This window comes from Rhea americana, unplaced genomic scaffold, assembly GCF_003343005.1.
Source record: "Rhea americana isolate MKP2758 unplaced genomic scaffold, rheAme1 scaffold_69, whole genome shotgun sequence".
In the NCBI taxonomy this organism is placed as follows: Eukaryota; Metazoa; Chordata; class Aves; order Rheiformes; family Rheidae; genus Rhea; species Rhea americana.
Genome location: NW_028186856.1, coordinates 3,233,650 through 3,252,250, shown reverse-complemented (window position 1 = coordinate 3,252,250; position 18,601 = coordinate 3,233,650). Strand labels below are relative to the sequence as shown.

Sequence of the window (18,601 nt, the reverse complement as noted above, 5' to 3'; positions counted from 1 at the left end):
CCACACTCCACCCAGAAATGATCTACTGAAACTAGGAGGAGGTGATTCTCCTCCTCCCTCCTGCTGCTGCTCCTGCTGGTGTGGAAGGGACTGCAGGAATCTCTGCTCCGAGGCAGGGTTTTGGGGAGAGAGGAGGCCCTTCTGTGGAGAGAGGGGGTGGCGGTGGCCCGGAGCGCGGCTCCCCTGGTGTGTGGCGGGGCGTGCGAGGGGGCTGCTTGGTTACTGACCATGGGGAAGGACCAGGAACTGCTGGAAGCTGCTCGCACTGGGAATGTGGCTCTGGTGGAGAAACTCCTGTCTGGGAGGAAAGGAGGGATCCTGGGCAGTGGATCTGGAGCTATTCCCTTATCCAGCTTGCTGAGGTAGGGACATCATTCCCCATCAGATGCTGGGGATATTAACCTCCTCTTTTTTATCATCATCATCATCATCATCATCCCTCTCGTCTTAATTTCCATTCCTGTATTCCTCACCGTAACAATAAATCGTTCACTCTCTAGCCAAGTACAAGTGTGCCTGTGTTTAAAGTCACAGGCAGTCATTTTATTAATATAGTAATACTGAATTTCGTGCCTTCAATGCGACAGTAGGTACTTGTTCATTCTATATTACTAGCTCTGGTGCAGAACTTGTAATTTCATTCCTGGGCTAAAATGTACACTATATTAATCATTCTCACCTTTCCTGTGATATTTCATCTTCAAATATCTACTTTCAATCTCTGATGGAGGTGTTAACCACAGAAAAGCTATTGCATGCTTGAAATTCTGTGTAAAAAGACATAGCTTCACCCCACACCCTCACCCGTAGTTGCTACCCTCACTTGCAGAAGAAATTAAGCATGCCGTAGTAATGAGTCTATAAAACAAAGAATGAGAATCTTTTTATGAGAGGACATCAAGACAGAGGATGTGTAAAACTTATAGAGCAGGTTAGGTAATAGCAGCATTACTTTAAAGGTACCTGGATTTAGTGGAGTGAAACTGGGTTACTGGCCATGTTGGGTGAAAGGACTCAACTTTAGGCATTAGTCATATCTCAGGCAATCTGCAGCAGGGCTTTGATGTTAAGTTTCATCATGCTATAAGTAAGATTATTATCACAAGCATTTATGACATTTGATATTATTCAAACAGAGAAGATCTGCAGCACACAGCCTAGTGCCAGTGTTAAACACTACGGTAGGCATAACCAAAGAAAACAAAATGAACTGGAACACTATTGACCTCGAACTAGATTTTTTTTTTTTGGGGGGTGGGGAGAGAAAGAAAAGGCATAGAGAAATGGAAATTGCTTAAATGAAAACACATTTGAGATGGTTTTGCCATTACCTCGTAGTCACTATAATTTATTATTTCTACTATTCCTTGTAGGAGTAAATTTAGTATAATTATCAAAATTATACCTATTTGAACTCTAAAGCCTTTTTATTTTAAAGGTGTTTTTAGCACTGTAAATAACAACAGTCCAGGTATTCAGAGTTTACCAAAGTTCTATGATGTCCCAGTTCAATTAGCTGTTGAACTATTACTTAATTACCAGCCCAATGACCAAAATCAAAATACACTGTGCAACTGCATTTTGTACCACTGCATTTTGTACTTGAATAGTCTGCTTAGAAAGAATTTAAGTCAAATAAMCGGTCAGATTTAAAAGATAAATCTTACTTATTTAAAAAAGAGGTATCTGTTTTTGGTAAGAATGGAATTTATAATCCCAATTCTATTGAATGCTTTGTGCAATGACTTGATTTAGAGCTARTTAGTGGCTGTGCTATATTTGTGCACTGATACTTTCATGTTGTGTATCACAGATGCTGTCTATCCGGAGGGAGTGTATTTGCTTATGTTTTTCCTTTTTATTGAACAGAAATGTTTTACTTCATGTATACAGAACTCATTCACCACGTGTTTTGTGCATACAGATGGGTCATGACAGTTGTTGTTTGCTATTGAGAATTTAAGTATTTCACATTGTAAACTCAAGTATATTCTTTTCCTGTGAGGACACTTAGCATAAATAAGAGAAAAGGAAAACGTGCTCTGTTTTATTTACAGTATTTCTTTCTTATGTTATAAAGAATGTTTATAGCTTCTGTAAAGGTAACTTCAAAAATTTAAATTAAGAATTTAACATTCASCTGCTAAAATTTTTCTAATTTAAAAAGTTATTTTAATACATTTAGAAAGAATTCAATAATGGACTGATACATAAACATTCACAATCTAACATACTTTTGAACATAATACTTTTCAGAGGGGATCTTGATAATTGCATTGATTTTACTAGGAATACTCAAGATAGAAACTACTATCCCTTTCAGGAAGTATTTTCAAGAAAGAATTGCATGTGCTAGGTATTTTACCATAYCTTTGTGTGAAGAAGTTATATGATTTAACTGATGTTGATAATTATGGGTATAATGGATTACATCCAGAATGACATGCAAAATTAAGCCAAAAGGATTGGATGCTATCTTCGTACAGAGCACATGGAAACAACGAAAGGATTTTGAAAGGGAGTCTTACCAACATCTTAAGCCTGTTTAGGAAAACAACACTTACTGCCAATAGCGAAGAAGAGCTATAATTTTACTGTATAAAAGTGTGAACTTGATGATGGGGGAATCTGAAGATTTTTTGATAGAAAACTAATTGAAATAGCTTTATACATTTTTTTGCATGTAATTTATTAGACTGAAAACTAGTTTTGACAGGTATAATGAAGAGCAAGCTATAGAAAAAATAGAGGGGCATAGTTTTCTTCTTTTTATAGAATGAATATATTGTGGGCTGTAATAATGTCTTTATAGAAGTGCCAGTCTTTAAAGCCATTGCAGAGTTTCATCATGCTTTTGGGGTCTCTAGGAGATATTATTCTTTATAGTGTCTCCTGGTGTTTCACTGATCATAATTTTGCTCAATTCCCAAAATGGTTCCCCAGCACTGTGCCTGTCCTGTTGTAATAAGAAGAGCCCATGTTGCTATTTCAGTTCCTTTTGGCAATGCTGTTCCTAGCATTAGACTGAAAAAGTTCAAGTCTTTCAGTGTACAGGTGGGCTAATRCTGTATGTACCGTGTTGGTCTAAGTAACAGCACACTTTCCCTTCAGTTCTTTCTCTGAGTAGCCGCATAAGGGCTGGACACAACTCAGCTCATATGGCTGAACCTTGGTGCATTTCTTTGTCTTTTGATATTTGCTTGTGCAGTAATTATCTACCTTGTAAATAAAATTTAATATTCATGAATTGACMAATGCACATTGATTGTATTCTGAAACAAGGAACAAACTCTATATGAACTCTGATCTTCTATTTCCATTTTTATATATTTTTTTTTCTTCTAACTTTTAGGATATTTTACAGCACTTGGGGGAATAACAGGGCAACTCTTTGTATGGTTATTTAATAGCTGAACATTTTCACTGATGTTAATTACATAGTAAATTATCTGTTTTTTAAAGGGCTGACTTTTYGCTTAAAAGTTGTTGAATCATGTTGAATTATGACCACAGTTCTGGACAACACCACTGTTTAGGAAGGCTATTTAAAGCATGTATACAAGTACAGGTTCCTGTGGGGACTTAAAGATGTACCCATGCCTTCGGGAGCTAGAGCCCAGGTGGGATAAAGTAGCATCTAAAGTTGCACTGCATACCTGAGTGTAGGCTACTGACTCCAAGAAGAACAGCAGTTCATGGCAGATCTGGGATCTGTTCTGTAACTGTGAGACTAGCATATTCTGAGATATCTCAGAAGGCAGACTGTAAGTTAAATTTCTTTTCTCTGTTTCTTCTGGGATTGTACTTCTTGGAATTGTCACACATTAGTATACTAGCTGTGTTTCAGAATTTGGCAAAAAAAAAGGAATACTTTATGACTGTAATAGATTGCAAAGAACAGAGGAAAACTTTTACTGACTTTTAAATGTTTTTATTGGTTTTTTTTATTATTATTGCAGCATAAACCAGAAAAATTGGGTGCAAAATCCCATGCTTCGCCTAACAGAATATATCATTCCATTCCTGTGTCCCAAGCCCTTAAATATACATTAAATAATTTAAAATATACAATAATATAAGAAAATGTAAATTGCTTCTAACAAAAACAGTAATTTTCCTTATCTTTTAATTTGATTGCCCAATAGAACTATGTTATGTGTATGTGGATAACCAATTTGCTTTAATGGATAGAGACAGGCTTAGTTTCTTTGAAAGTGTTTTAGTAAAAATAGCTTTAAAGGTTTTCATAAATCTCAGAGACCTTCTGTCATTTTGCAGTAGGCAGTGACATACAACTCTTTTTGCCTTACTTATATATTGCAGCATAAAGAAAAATGGGTAGTTTTTATTAAAATGCTAACTTTTAGTCTTTTTGTAACTTTAACTGCATTTTAAAACTACTTYGGGTTTTTGACATGACTAAGGGGCAGAATGTGAATTACTATGTGAACTGGCACAGAGTAATAGGGAAGGGTGAGTTGGCCCCGCTTTGCTCTTTGTTGGCTACTTCTATTACACAGCATGGGAGGGCGGAGCAGCCTGCATGGAGCTGTTTCCACACTTGGCAAACTGTGGCAGGGAATGGCTCCATTCTTGCTTATTGTTACTTAGTGCAGCTACACCGTGTATAGGGCTGGCCCGTGATATTTCTCCTCTAAAGTATAAGAAACCCAGCAAGCAGATTGTCAGTCTGTGAGTCACAATCTGTTTCCTCATCTGTTTCTCCAAGCAGCGTCTTGCTCGCAGCAAAGCCACAGTTTAGCCCTATGGCCTCAGTGCACACTGAAAACTACAYGGATTTACTTCTATGCTTGTGCATGGAAGCCCCATGATTCTTTCAGCTTCCAGTGTAAAATCTGATCACAATTAAAAAGAGTTTGTAGAGCAGAAAGTATTTAAAGTAGTAAAATATTATATGAAGCTTTGGTTAAAATTTTAACAAAGTTTTTTTCACTTTTTATTTGAAGTAATAATGAATCCCAATATCAATAAAGATACTATTTCTGTTTTTTGTTACAAATTGCATTGTTTGAAAAAAGAGAAACAAACTTTCTTAGGTTGAAGTTCTCCTACACTTCTGAGATCACTTTTAGTCCCATGTTTCTATGTTACAAGCTATTTGTTTCAGACAATCAGCACAAATAAGAGACTGGCAAGGATTTGTTACATGTAGGTCAACAGGGTATCCAATTAGTCTATGCTTAATTCTAATTTTAGTTGCACTACTTTTAATTAATACATTCAGGTTTTTGTACTGATGTCCCAAACAGCCACCCGCATTCCCAGATTCCCAAATCACTTTCATCATCCTGACAAAGTAGGAAGTTTAAGTCTTTTGGGAACATAAATTTCATTTTCTTCCTTTTGTCCATTAGTGTGAAATGGAAATTAATGATTACTTCAGCACTTAGTACATGCTCTTCAGTATTAGTGATAGTTGATTGATGTCTTCATTCTGCATATTTACCCTTTCAAATATGTGGGCTTCTTTTGAAACTTAACCTTCACTTTGTATTTTATATCTTTCTTAGACTTATTTTTATTCTTATTTCTGATAAATGCTTTCAGTCAAAGTTTAGACAAGTTTCTATCTACTAAGTTCCTTAGATTTCTTCACAAGTTTGAAATATTTACAGTATGTATAGGTAGCAACATGATCAGTTTTCAGGACATCTGGTAGAAATTATGTTATTAAGGATAAGACAAATTCAGGAAGTTTGAGTAATAAATATTCCCTAGGAGCTCAACATGACCCTGGATTTGCAGCTCTGTAGTCAATCTCTGCAGATAAACTCTGCCTTCTSCTCATGCCAGATCTTGTTTCCTGAATGTACTTCAAGTTTACATTCTATGAATTTTCTGAAGTCTGTTAGAACAAATGTAGATAACGGTCAGCAAGATCTGATGTAAAATCTTTTTCAGTCATGATATCTGCCAATAGAAAGAATCAAGATATGTAATGTAGCAGTGCTGGGGGGACTGATGGAGTTACTGATGGAGTCAGGAAAGACTAAAATGAGAAATTTTACAAAAAGGTTGAAGAGAAGGTAAGGAAAAAGAGCAAAACAATGGAATTATCTGTAGCTTACAAGAATTCTTTAGAAGATAAGTAATTTCTAACTCTGCAATGGACCATATAGATACATTGTGATCATCACCTTGTTTTCTTTCCTGTCTGACATTGATGACTTTAGTCATTTGGAGATCCAATAGAATTAATGCTGCTTTCTACCTCTTTAAATCTGATGTATGATATCTCTGGTTCTAAGTGGTGGTGTTACAGCAGAAGCTAAGAGGGGAGTAGAAGTGAAATAGAAAAATGAAGACTGATGTATTTTTAAAGATGTTATCTTGTGACTTGTCAAGGTTAGAAATGTTATGATGAGCAAATACAGATGCTTYCCAGACAAGCATTTTCACAGTCAATACACTATTGATCAAGAAGAACAAATCATTGTTTTTAAAAGTCTCCAACCAGATTCTCCTCTTTGCCTCAGTTTAAGCTTTATGTCATGGATAGAGCCATTAAGGAACAGGTTAAAGTGCTAGGTAATTTCTATGGGCACTAGTTGAGGCATCCTACAAGCTACTTTAATTTATGCTACTGGTACRTAATCCCTAAGAGACAGTACAGTGTAGCGTGCAGTTACACTCCTTTTCCTTCAGCAAGCTTAGCCTGCTTTCCCTGGGGGGAGGACTGGTACCAGCGTTCCATGGCTGGGGAATTCCCTTCTGCCRTGGGATTTCTCTCCTGGCCACTTCCAATCAGAGTACACATCCTAACCATTTTTATTATTTCARGATAAAATATTTTGAGAACTTTTTGTGTTAAATACATAAGGTATAATGAACAGTATAAATTCCTGCCTGTTGTTACGACATCTTCATGTACATAGATCCTTTTGAAAAGGAGGGAATACATTTTGTTTGAACTTTATAGCCTTTATGTGAAGACTTTTATTTCTTTTTAATTTCTTCTTTCTATTGACAGTATTTTCAATATGTTCGTTTTGCTTTTAAGAAATAATATTAAAACTCTTCTGTACCTAATTTAACCTCTGTGAATTTCTAGTAACGTATATCTATCTACTATAGCAAAGATTTGGTGAAATTTAATTCTATGAGGTTGTGCTTTTATTAAAATCATTTTACACTATTTCCTATCTGTTGCATACACATTTTCTAAAAAAAAAGAAAATTGGTTCCAGTTTAAGACATCAAATGATAACTGTTTCTCTATAGGTGTTGAAGTGTCTGAAGTGTGCCCAAATTCCCATTATAGTCGATGGAGATCTAGTCAATACAGTTATAGAAGCCTAGAGGGAGATTCATCTCACCCCAAATAGATACTTCAAAGGGGCTACAAAGATGGTCAGAGGACTGGAGCATGTGCCCTCTGAGGAATGGTTCTGAGAGCTGGGCCCGTTTAAACTGGAGAAGAGAAGACTGAGGAGGGATTTTATCAATGTCTATAAATATTTGAAGCGAGGGTGTCAAGGAGATGGGGCTAAACTCTTTTTAATAGTCCCATGCAACAGGACTAGAGGCAGTGGGCACAAACTGAACCACAGGAAGTTCCACCTGAATATGAGGAGGAATTTCTTCGCTGTGCGAGTGACAGAGCACTGGCACAGGTTGCGCAGAGAGGTTGTGGAGTCTCCTTCTCTGGAGATACTCAAAACCCTCRTGGATGCAGCCCTGTCTTACACGCTCTAGGTGACCCTGCTTGAGCAGCGGGTTGGACTAGATGATCTTCTGAGGTCTCTTCCAACCTCAACCATTCTGTGAGTCTGTGAAGCGTGCAGTAAAGAAATGCCTTTTGGAAAAGGGGAAAAAAGAGGAGTCTTATAAATCAGAATTGTGAATATTTTTGGAATGGATATTTTTCCACTGAACATGGCCTGAATTTCAAACCTTTGTGATGTAATGTTCCAGTGTGTCTGCTACTGGTAATTTTGAAAGTTAACTGTGAATTTAATGTCCTTTATGTTTACTTGCTGACTTGTGAGAGACATTGTTTTCTGTCTTTAGATGTCACTAGCGATGAGTAGTAACTGTGTATTTAGGTTATCTTTTCAGTTTAAAAAAACCCAATACATTAATATTAGCAGTTTGACCCCTGGATCAGAAATAGGTCAATGGTAAGGTTTCTTAAATAACATAATTTACGCTTACTTTTAGTTTTCATTTTTCTTAAGTAATTATTTATCCACTTCCATATCCTCCTTRTCATCTGTATAGCTAATTTGTCAGATTATACTCATAAGTAATTTGCAATTACTTCCCTTCCTGCTTTGTGCACGTTCATTGAAGAGCAATATCTTGTATAACTAAGTGATCTAATGATCTATCCAGGTATCTTCTCACATAATGCACGCAAGTATCGTTTCAGAGAACCAAGTATACCAAACGTAGAAATAACATTTACGTATTTTATTTACAATATACTTTACAAATCTGTTATTTGCCATTTTTTTCTCTCTCTTTCTTTTTTTCTTTTTCTTTTTTTTTTTTTTTTTTTTTTCATGTAGACTGCATAGATGTTGATTTCAGAAGCATTTCAGTCATGACATAAGCAGGAAACAGCGCCTGGAAGAGAATTGACTAGGCATGTGTTCTGGGTGAGATGTAGCTAGAAAATAGGTTGAAAGGGAAACAAGTAGAGAGAGAGAGAGAGAGAGAGAGAGAGAGAGAGAGACTTGAATTACGGGTACTTGGACTGATTGGGCAGGCAGACTGTGTGTAACATCTGAGAAGGTTAGCATGCTAGAAATAGCTGGTAAAGGAAATGAATATTAGAATTGAGACTGGTTGGCTAAGGAGGGTAGCACTGGTGGATGTGTAGAACAGGCAATTTTAAGAGACAAAATACAGAGCAAAAGGAGTTGCATTCAGCAAAATGAAGATGGACTATATATCCACTGAAATATACTTTTAATTCAGAGCCTGAAATTTCCATATTTCTCTGCTGTTAACAAATATTCATGAAATCTATTGGCAAACTGTCCATTTTCTTTCAGTGCTCAAATAAATAGAGGTTAACAAAGTGCCATCAGTCACTCCATCAGTTTAAGTGGAGGAGGTTGTTGTGATGGATATAGATGTCTTAATTCTTCTAGTAAAGTTTTACCGATATGACACCACATGGTGGAATTTGTGGAGTTTTAGTCTCCTTTTTTTAAGGTCAAGAAAATTTTACATGTCTAAAACTGTATTAAAAGAATGTTATCATCATAGAAAGCCAATCATTCAGAAGTTGTTATTGGTAAAAATGAGGTTGTCTGCACAGTTTTWATTTAGACCCCAGGAATGTAGGCACTATATTTTTTTAAGGACATGGTCACACACTCTTTTCCACAAGGTCTTTGCCTCAGTCATGGCCCGGGATAAACAATTCTCATTGAATAAGCAATTATTCAATATTTTTTTCTCCTTACAATTCAGTGTTTAGCCCTGAGCCTTATTTATTGTACACTATTCAAACTCTGCTCTAGAAAAAGAATGATTAATTTTTCTCCTGGGCTTTTCTGTGGTGTTTGTCACTATAGTATCTGACTACTTCACAACTTTAATGAGTTTATTTTCACAGTACTTCTGTGACTGAGGAAGGGTGTTGATATCTACAGTTTACAAATGGTAACTGAAGCACAGAAAGATCAGTGGATACTTCTCACCTTAATTTTGACTTTCCAACTGAAGAGTACTAGGAGCTCAATTTTCACAATATTAATGTCAGTAGTGTAAAAACATAGGAATAGCTGTACTGCCTCAGAATAAAGGTTTATCTAGCCCAATATTCTGTGTCCATTAGTGGCTGGAAGTTAAGATGCTAAAAGCTGGTGTCTTGGTAAGAGTATAAACACCAGAGCAAGCATATAGTAATACTTCCTCCAGCATATTCTTGTAGCTTCCAACAATTTACAGCAGCTTTCTGAGCCAGATGTATTGTCTTTGTATTTAAGAGCTGCAGTGGATTTTTCTTACATGAATTTGCTCAATTGATCTTTGAAGCAATGCAAATTTTTAGCATTCATAACTTCTCACAGCAAGGATTTCATATCTTAATGAAGTACTATGTGGAAATCTTTATACATTATGTAGCATTTTATATGTTCAGACATAATTTTTCTTGTAACTGTGGGTACTTTGATTGTCTGGGGGGGGTGGGAATCACTGTTACTGAGTGTTTGTGAAAGATCTGTTCAGATGTTCAATGACTTGTTCCTGGAGAACAGGCACAGATAGAAAAGTACTTCTGGTGTGCAACATTAAACTACTTCCTTCACTCATTTAACTAATTTTGTAAATACAAGTGAACTTTCTAACTCCTTTGATTTACAAAATAAAACAGTTCTTAAAAGTCATCCCCATTATAGACCCTTAACCATTCCAAGACTGGTGTTGTTTGTTGCGCAGGGGAAAATAATACAGACTCCTGTAATTAAGGCTAAAATATATGTGTAARAGGGATATGTGTAAGAGGCACTTTTGTCCTAAGATATATTAGTGTTTCAGTTCTTGACTTTGCAACCTCAGTAATTTTTTTAATATGCTTTTCTGTCTAATATATATTTCTATCTGCTTTTCCATTTAACAAGCCATTGTTTAATGAGGTGCCCCTAAAGACTAATAGTTTAGTTTGCAGTGTTTGTTTCCCCATTCCAAGATAGCAGTGCCAAAATTTTATTATTGAGATGGAAGTATGTTGTGGTATTTTTGAAGATACTTCAATCTTTTTTTTTAATATAGTACTATTATTAAAATAAGGTAATCATATTAGGAAAGTGAGAGTTAACTCATCTTCCATAATTTTACCATTCTTTTAAATGAACAAATTAAAAATCATGCCAAAATGACTGATTATTTGACACTTCAGATGATTATTATATGGACAACATAATTTATGCTGACTTTTTAAAGGATGGAATATGTATTTTTGTATATTTTAATAGATATTTCCTTTTACGTCTAATGCAGTGCAAGATAATAGTTAAACACAAGTAAATTTTTGCTGAAAGGAGAGATCTGGGAACTTATAAAATTAAAAGGCTGCAGGCAACAAAATGCAAAAATTCATTCAATATTAGAAATATTAAGGTATTAACTTGTGAGAAAAAAGAYTCAGATATGCTGGAATGAGAACATTTTATTTTCATTATGTATTGTCTCTTGTTGAATATGTCTGATACAATCACATGTAGAATCTTTGACTCACTGACTAAAACTGGACCAATGACTTCTTCAGTTAGTGTTTAGGAATAAGTTTTAGTTGGTTGAATTTTTTGTAATGTTTCTCACACAATGTTAGATCATTAGTCTCATGGCTAAGCAAAATCTAGTCAGTTTTAAAATGTGGAGTGACTTTTAACTTTGATGGATACTCASACACTTGATCTTTGTCTTGGTAAGGGTTGTATGATGGAAAAATGTGTTGCTAACTTGCAAAATATACTTCGAGTTGACATTAATTACATGGTCTCTTCACATCTGAGATCTGGTTACTCTTGTAGGTTACTCTTGCCRTAGGAATCATTTAAGTGTTCCACAACCATCTAAGAGTAGTATGGGTGAAAACATCAGAAAAGGACCAACAACAATAGAAATCTTTTGGTGGGTTTCCAATATATATATATATATGTGTGTGTATATATATATATAATATATATATATGTGTATATATATATAATATATATATGTGTGTATATATATAATATATATATATAATGGTTTTTGTCACTAAATGAAGTGTTATAATATTTACTTCTCCTGCTCTTGCTTTAAAGCTCACCTGGTTATACTGAGGCACAGGCCCAGAAAATAAGTTTTGAGAAAAGAAAGTAAGGTTACTAAGAAATGTCTGTCTAGTAAACAGTTGAGGGAACATCCCCTTTGTTAGGTTGCCTGTCTCAGTACACAGCCCCCAAGGGGTACATCAGCTAATTAGGATAGCTGTAAGAGACAGTCAGAGCTTTTTTCCCCTTTCCCTCAGGAACTCAGTATTGTTTTCATAGAATTTCTTCTTTTTGCTCCTTTTTGTAATAACCCCCCCCCTCCTTTCTTTCACTGTGACCTCCAGCTTGAGGGGAAAAAGATAAAGAGTGAAGAACCGTGAGGTTTGTTCTGCCAGCCTTGAAAGGGGGAAAAAGAGGACCTTGCTGCAGATGCCCATTCCAAGGCCAGGGAGACCAGTATGGAAGAAATTGAAAGAGACCTAAATTAATGCTTTTAGAGAATGGAAGAGGCACTAGATTTCACAAAGGCATAGAAAAAGAGAATTTAGGGCAAAATTAATTTGGAAGCCTGAAGAACAGACTCAATGGTGGCCAAAAGTGATAAGAGCAGGGAGATGGGACTGATTTGGGAATTGAGACAAAATTATTTCATGGGCAGAGAATTAGAGGTTCACTTTCAGGACCTTACTCTAAGACTGATAAAGACTAAGAAATGGCAAGTAAATTTATTTGGAGAGAGACAAGAAAAAGATATTGTCTGATCTTTGCTCAACAGATCTATAGTGTATGTGAATGAATCTGCAATAGCTAGTTGGGAAAATGCCAAAATCGAAACCACCAGCTCTGAAAAAAAGACAGAGGGAAGGAGCTGAGTCCCTTTGTGGTATTTCTGTTTAAATGTATTCTTGGGTTAAAGAAACTCAGGAGATAATGAGACAGCTGGTCTCAGGCCTACTCTTTAAAGGATGGAGCCAAAATGTCTAGACATTCTTGAAAGTCAGTACAATACTTTGGCTAGTCTTCAGTTCGTAGTAACCCTTTACCCAAATTTCCTTTCAAAATACGACTTTCTTAAATGACACAAGATGTCACCATTTCTGGGTAAGTTCTCTTTAAACTCTAAAGAGGAATTGAGAACCATTTTTTCCAGCAGGTCATTTCATAGTGGACATCTCTCAAAGTTTCACTTGACTTGTGAGATGCTGTGGTGCTGTCAGTGGCTTCGGCAGCCATCGTGTTGCATGTATTCTAGCAGTCTTCTGGGATTCTTGGAAAAGTCTAGAATACAGCTGAGATCGTCCTGAGAGGAAAGACATTTTAGTAAAACGGACAATCTGTTATGTTCCTGAAAAGAATCTTGAGCTAATATGGATGTTTGGGAATTTTCATTCTCAGTTTCATGGAAAACAATCCACGTACTAAATTCATTCTAGACAACCAGCCATTGTGCTACCACACTTATTGCACATGAGATGAGCCACCTATGAAGTGTAAGAAACTCTGCAAGGGATTGATTTATTTCATTGTAACTACAAAGCAGATGCTGCCTTTCAAGCCGTTGGATTGACACTCGCATAGGGAATTGTCAGGAACAATTTAAGTGAGGGTAGATTTAGCAGAGCAGCTAAAGGGACTGTCCTGTCCCTTTTAGCGTGGCTCTGCATTCTTCTAATCATATGCAATTTTATATTCAGATCRTTACAGGCAGATCCATTATGGTTTTGATGACACATTTCTTTACCCTCTGTGACTCTTATTAGGGCTCATTTTTGTACAAAGAAACATACAGAACTTGGCAATAACATGAACATTTAAATACTTGTTCTTCATTTGAGATTGATTTACAAAATGTTTTTGATTAGTTTATGAAGAATTATTTTGTTTCTGAAAGTATTTTCAGTTTAGTTTTAATAGACATAGCACAAAGAATTTTTAGCCAGATATGAAAGTGTTGGAAAAAAACTACAAACACACACATTGGAGTAAGACTAGTGATTTGTAAACCTACACTGAAAAATTTCAGAAAAGAAAATAATAACCTGACTTTAATGTCTCATCTGAAATATAATCCCTCTCATAATTTGGTATTAAGTTGCTCTTTTGAGGCTAGGATATAATACAGTATCTGAGTTTTTTCCGCCATATTGAAGTGATTATTTGACATTTTTTGGGACAGATTCTTTGAGACAATAATAAGCATCTGCTCTGAGTAGTAATTTCTATACCTGAAAAGAAGCTAGCCCTTCATCCCTTGAAACTGGTTCTCAGACTTAATCTGTCATCATACTTAGCACACTACCACACTTAAACTTTAATTCACATTTCAATTATACTTATTTTCTGCTCTTTTTGTTGCTCAGTAACCTTTTACTTTATACGCCTCCTATTCCTATGGGAAGCTTTCTGTAGTATTTTTTTGAATGTAGACTCATTCCAACTTCTGTTAAAAGTGATAAGTAGGTCTTTGTTCCAAGTAAAGAAAATATATTTGAYTAACTGAAATTAGAAATGTATTCAGTAACTGGACACTGAACATATTAATGACACAGTGTAACTGGATACACTAAAGAGACAGTGTTATTACTCTCGTTTGTGCTAAATAATACACATATCAAATTCTGTTATCACTTTGATCGTTAGGTTCTCTTTTCCATTTGGAACACTACCAAGTTGCCTTTATGTGTTTCCCTGTTAATCAGTAGTCAGCGAGCCTATCAGTTTCTCATACATTAGAATTTTCACCTGCAGCTTAAATCTTTTACAGTTTCTCTAAGTAATTGAAGTGTTCACTTTATCTTCACCTTCTTCTGTTTAAGTAGTGATGTTACTTATAAATGCTTATGAGATAGGGCTAGATATTCTCCCATCTTGCAGAAGATAGTGCAAGCAAGAGAAAACATACTGAAGAAACTTTGCAAATAAATTCAAGCATAGTCTTGAAAAATATGTAAATAAATATAGATATAGTTATGTAGATATATGCCCATTTGGTAGATCTGTACTTCAGTGAAAAGAGCAATTTCATTTCCCCAGTGGCATATATTTCTCAAATTATACAATGGCATTGAAGCTGTGTGTCATCTTCCCCACTCTTTTTTTTTTTTTTTTCCAAGAGGTAGAAGTCCATGTTGGTAGGTGTGCCTGAGTGTGTGACAAAGCCATGAAGTGCAACAAATCATATTCTTAGGCAGTAAAATTCAAGTGTATAAAGATTTTTTTAAAAGCCTGTTTTAATGGAAAAATACCAATTTCTCGATGGAACCCTACTAATTTTGATTATACTTGTAGTGATGTAAGTTCTCAGTACAGTGAGATAGAATTTGTGGAGGAGAATCCAAAGAGTAGTAAATTGATAACTTTATCTTCACCTCTGATATGGAGATGTTAATTAATATAGTCATTATCCCAAGATAGTTTTCTAACTGATGGTTTWCCCAACACACATTTTCTCAGATGCWAAAATTTTATGCAGTTATATAAACAAAACAGAACAGTTTCAGGAAGACTTAAAAAATAAAACTCAAAAGCATTATGGTCAGGACACTCACTTGGAAAATAGACAGTGATAAAGAGGGACTTGAAACTTTTCCTGTCATAATCCAGCTGAGTCTTGAGTTTCACATTCTGTTCTTTACTGCTTAAAAAATTAGAAGCAAACCTCAGATTGAACCTTAGTTTTATTCTTGCATAGACAAGTGGAATTATGAAAAACTCAAAAAGTGGAAGTCAAACACCTCACTGGATTGTTACTGCAATATGCTACAAAGTGAGGGAGTTTTCTGTATGCACTCCATTCAATTCTTTCTAAATTATAGTTCTCATCTACATTATTTTTGTGGGAAGGCTTTTCTGAACTAGAAAGGAACATATGTCAGAGCTCTGATGGTACCTTCAGAGATATTAGAACTGTTTGAAGTGAGCTGATATTTTTCTTTTTTTCTTCTTCAGAGAAGTACAGAGCTTTTAACTGCTCTTTCAAGTATTATGGCTATAATTTTATAGACTTAGTAACAACTTCACAATTTAGTGTGTGTCAGTGATAGGTTTGACCTGTTTAGGCACTGAACGAGATTTAAAACTGTTCCCTTTTCAGATGGATATCAGTCCATTTTTGTCTGTGATGAAATACCTTATTTGTACAATAATTTTAATCAGCTGACATAATTCCTGTTCATAATGACTTCTAGCTGAACTGTTCAGGGAAAAAAATGTTCAGTAAAATACTGAATATTATTGAATATGTATATTATCAAATGTGAAGATTTAGAGTGCAGAGGTCTCTCTTAAGAAGCTCCCTCTCATTCCCTCTCTACTCCTCTCTCTCTCACAAAGAGAATCACACAAAACAAAGTCACACAAGAAAACAAATCAAGGAACATTGTCAAGTGAGCTGCAAATGAATAGTTAGRTGGATGGATGTAGTGACAAAGAGAAGTAGTGTGAAAAGAGAAGTTAATGTCTTTCCCCCCCCCCGTAAATTTGATATTCTTCCCTKCTTTCCCCCTGAGTCAGTGGCAAGTATGATCAGATTAAAATAGGCCAAAGTCACACATAATCCTGTGGAATATTAAAAAGGAAAATAGTGAAATGAGAGAAAAGACTTATTTTACTTAGACTGGGGAAATATGTTTGATGTATGTGTTCTTTTCTAGGAATCAAGAGTGTTAGAATCCAAGTATCATAAAGAATTCCTGGAATATTTGACAGTTGATACTTAAGTTCAGGAGGGAATAAAAGTCTATGGAGAAATAACTGATAGGAACGTGAAGCACTTCAGGCATTTAAGAGCTTAAGATCAAGATGTCTAATATATTTTTAGAGATAATTTAGATGACAGCTATAAGTGAAAAGAAAAAAACCTGTGACTAGGGATTACTGGCAATGAAGAAAGAAAGATTTTGGATTCACAAACATTTGATTGAATTTGGTGGCACTACTAGATTGTGTTGGATGGATATTGTGTTGAAAAATGGCTTTTTTAGTGTGTTGTAAGCAAAAGTGACCTTAAATTAACACTCAGGTATTTCAAATGTACAATGTTGGTTTGGAATAAACATTAAGAACCCTAACTGCTTATATAGAAGGGCAAGAAAAGTGGGAAAAAGAAGTTACTGACTGTAATTTAGTGGTCTGTAACACAAGGCTAGGATTATGATTCTGATAGCTAATACTGATAGTTTTGAGTATGGATGAGTATATTCTATGTAGAACAGATAGAAAGACAAGATATGGAAAGGTAGTTCTTTGCCATCAGTTTGTAGTTATCTTGAGAATGAGATAATTCACAATGGAAAAAAAAAGCTATCTTGCAAAGAACGAGGTCCATATTTCTGCACTGCACTTGATAAGCTTGTCCATTTTTGAAAGATCTTACTAAYTTAGGCACAGAGCCATACAGATGCAGAGAGCAAGTTTAGGATCTGATCATTTAATGTTTTATTGCATACAAGGTAATAAAGTTATCATAGACTCAGAAGCTCTAAGAAGATGAAGTAACATTGCCTGTRTTCTCTGTGGATCAGGTTTTCTGTGTCAGGGTCAACACTGAACACCAGCTAATAATTCGTATGGCTGCACTCAGTTTCAGATACCTGGAGGAGTAACACCTGGCCTAGATCTGCACCCAAGCTACAATTCTTCCAGACCTTAGCTAGCTTTGGAAGCACTGTAACTGCATTCGTTTGGCTAAGGAGCTCTATTAGATCCAAAATGGCTTTATGCAAAGACGGTTCCTTTGTCTCTGTACCCAGAGTTGCAGTTTGTCTGTAGATTGCCCGTGAACTCTGATGTGTGGACTATATATTGAAATGCTTRGTATATACTGGTGAACCTTGGACATAATCACATAGTATTCTTAAAATAAAGTCCTCTCCCCTTTCAGAGCACAAGATGGATGGTGCTCACTTAGCCACTATTTAGTATTTTCTCATTGTTAGTGTAAACTTATGTCTTTCATGCACATTATGCAGATGTTATTATAGAGAGAATTATTTTCTTCATGTTTTCCAGCAATTTTTTGCAAACATATTGAATTTATTTTCAGATCAACCCTGTTTGGTGACAGGGTATTATTACTCCATTTAAAAAATGGATATGTGAAGCTCTGAGACATTAAGGTCTGTGTTATTTGGTAATTGTAGATGCCTAGTTTGAAATGTCTAAAACCCAATTTTACAGATGATCTATCTTTTACTATTTAAAAGTGCAAAGCACAGTTTACTCTGACTACAATGGCAACTGCAAATAGTCAGCACTTTTACAGTCAAAAATCAGGATATGAAATTGAGCACCCAGAAAATCAGGAACACATGTTTAATGGTCATTTTTGCAAAGTTAGAGTTAAAAGATTTTTCTACTGTCAAAAAATCCTCTGTTGTAGAAAAATCTACATCTCTAGGACAATGTTGCACTGCCCTGCACATGCCCTGCTCTAATTCATTCATAAATACTCCCCTTTCAGTTTGGTCATGTTACATTCAACAGGCTCTGTATTCAGCAGGCTGCAGAATTATGACCTGCCTTCAGAGTAGATCACGTACATAGGCTGAGGTAGGACTACTGATGCAAAAAACAGCGTAGAGTTAATAGATCATAGAATCAAAGATTATGCATACATAAGCAGGAGTTGCATTAAGATCAAAAATTTTTGTGATATTTCTTAATTTTTAGTACTTGTTATTTTCTTTTGCAATGTTCTTTTGACAAAATTGTATATATCTAGATTTTTTTTTTTGAAAAATAAACCTGAAAATTTAGAAATTCCATCATGTTTGTGGTATTGACACTCATATGCATTAGGGCTGTGCAATTTTTGCATCACAGCTGGTCAGCTGCATGCTAACAGCTCATATGGCTCAGAGCCTGCACAT

General features: G+C 35.5%; 1 protein-coding gene across 1 annotated transcript in view; it reads left to right on the top strand.

The window, feature by feature from the left end:
• Window positions 1–89: 89 nt before the first annotated feature.
• ANKS1B (ankyrin repeat and sterile alpha motif domain containing 1B) overlaps window positions 90–18,601 on the top strand; it is a 434,320-nt gene continuing 415,808 nt past the window's right edge. Inside the window, exon 1 of the mRNA XM_085321288.1 lies at window positions 90–362. Within this exon, the coding sequence (XP_085177414.1) occupies window positions 229–362 (134 nt within the window). The 5' untranslated portion in view covers window positions 90–228. The remainder of the gene's footprint in view (window positions 363–18,601) is intronic.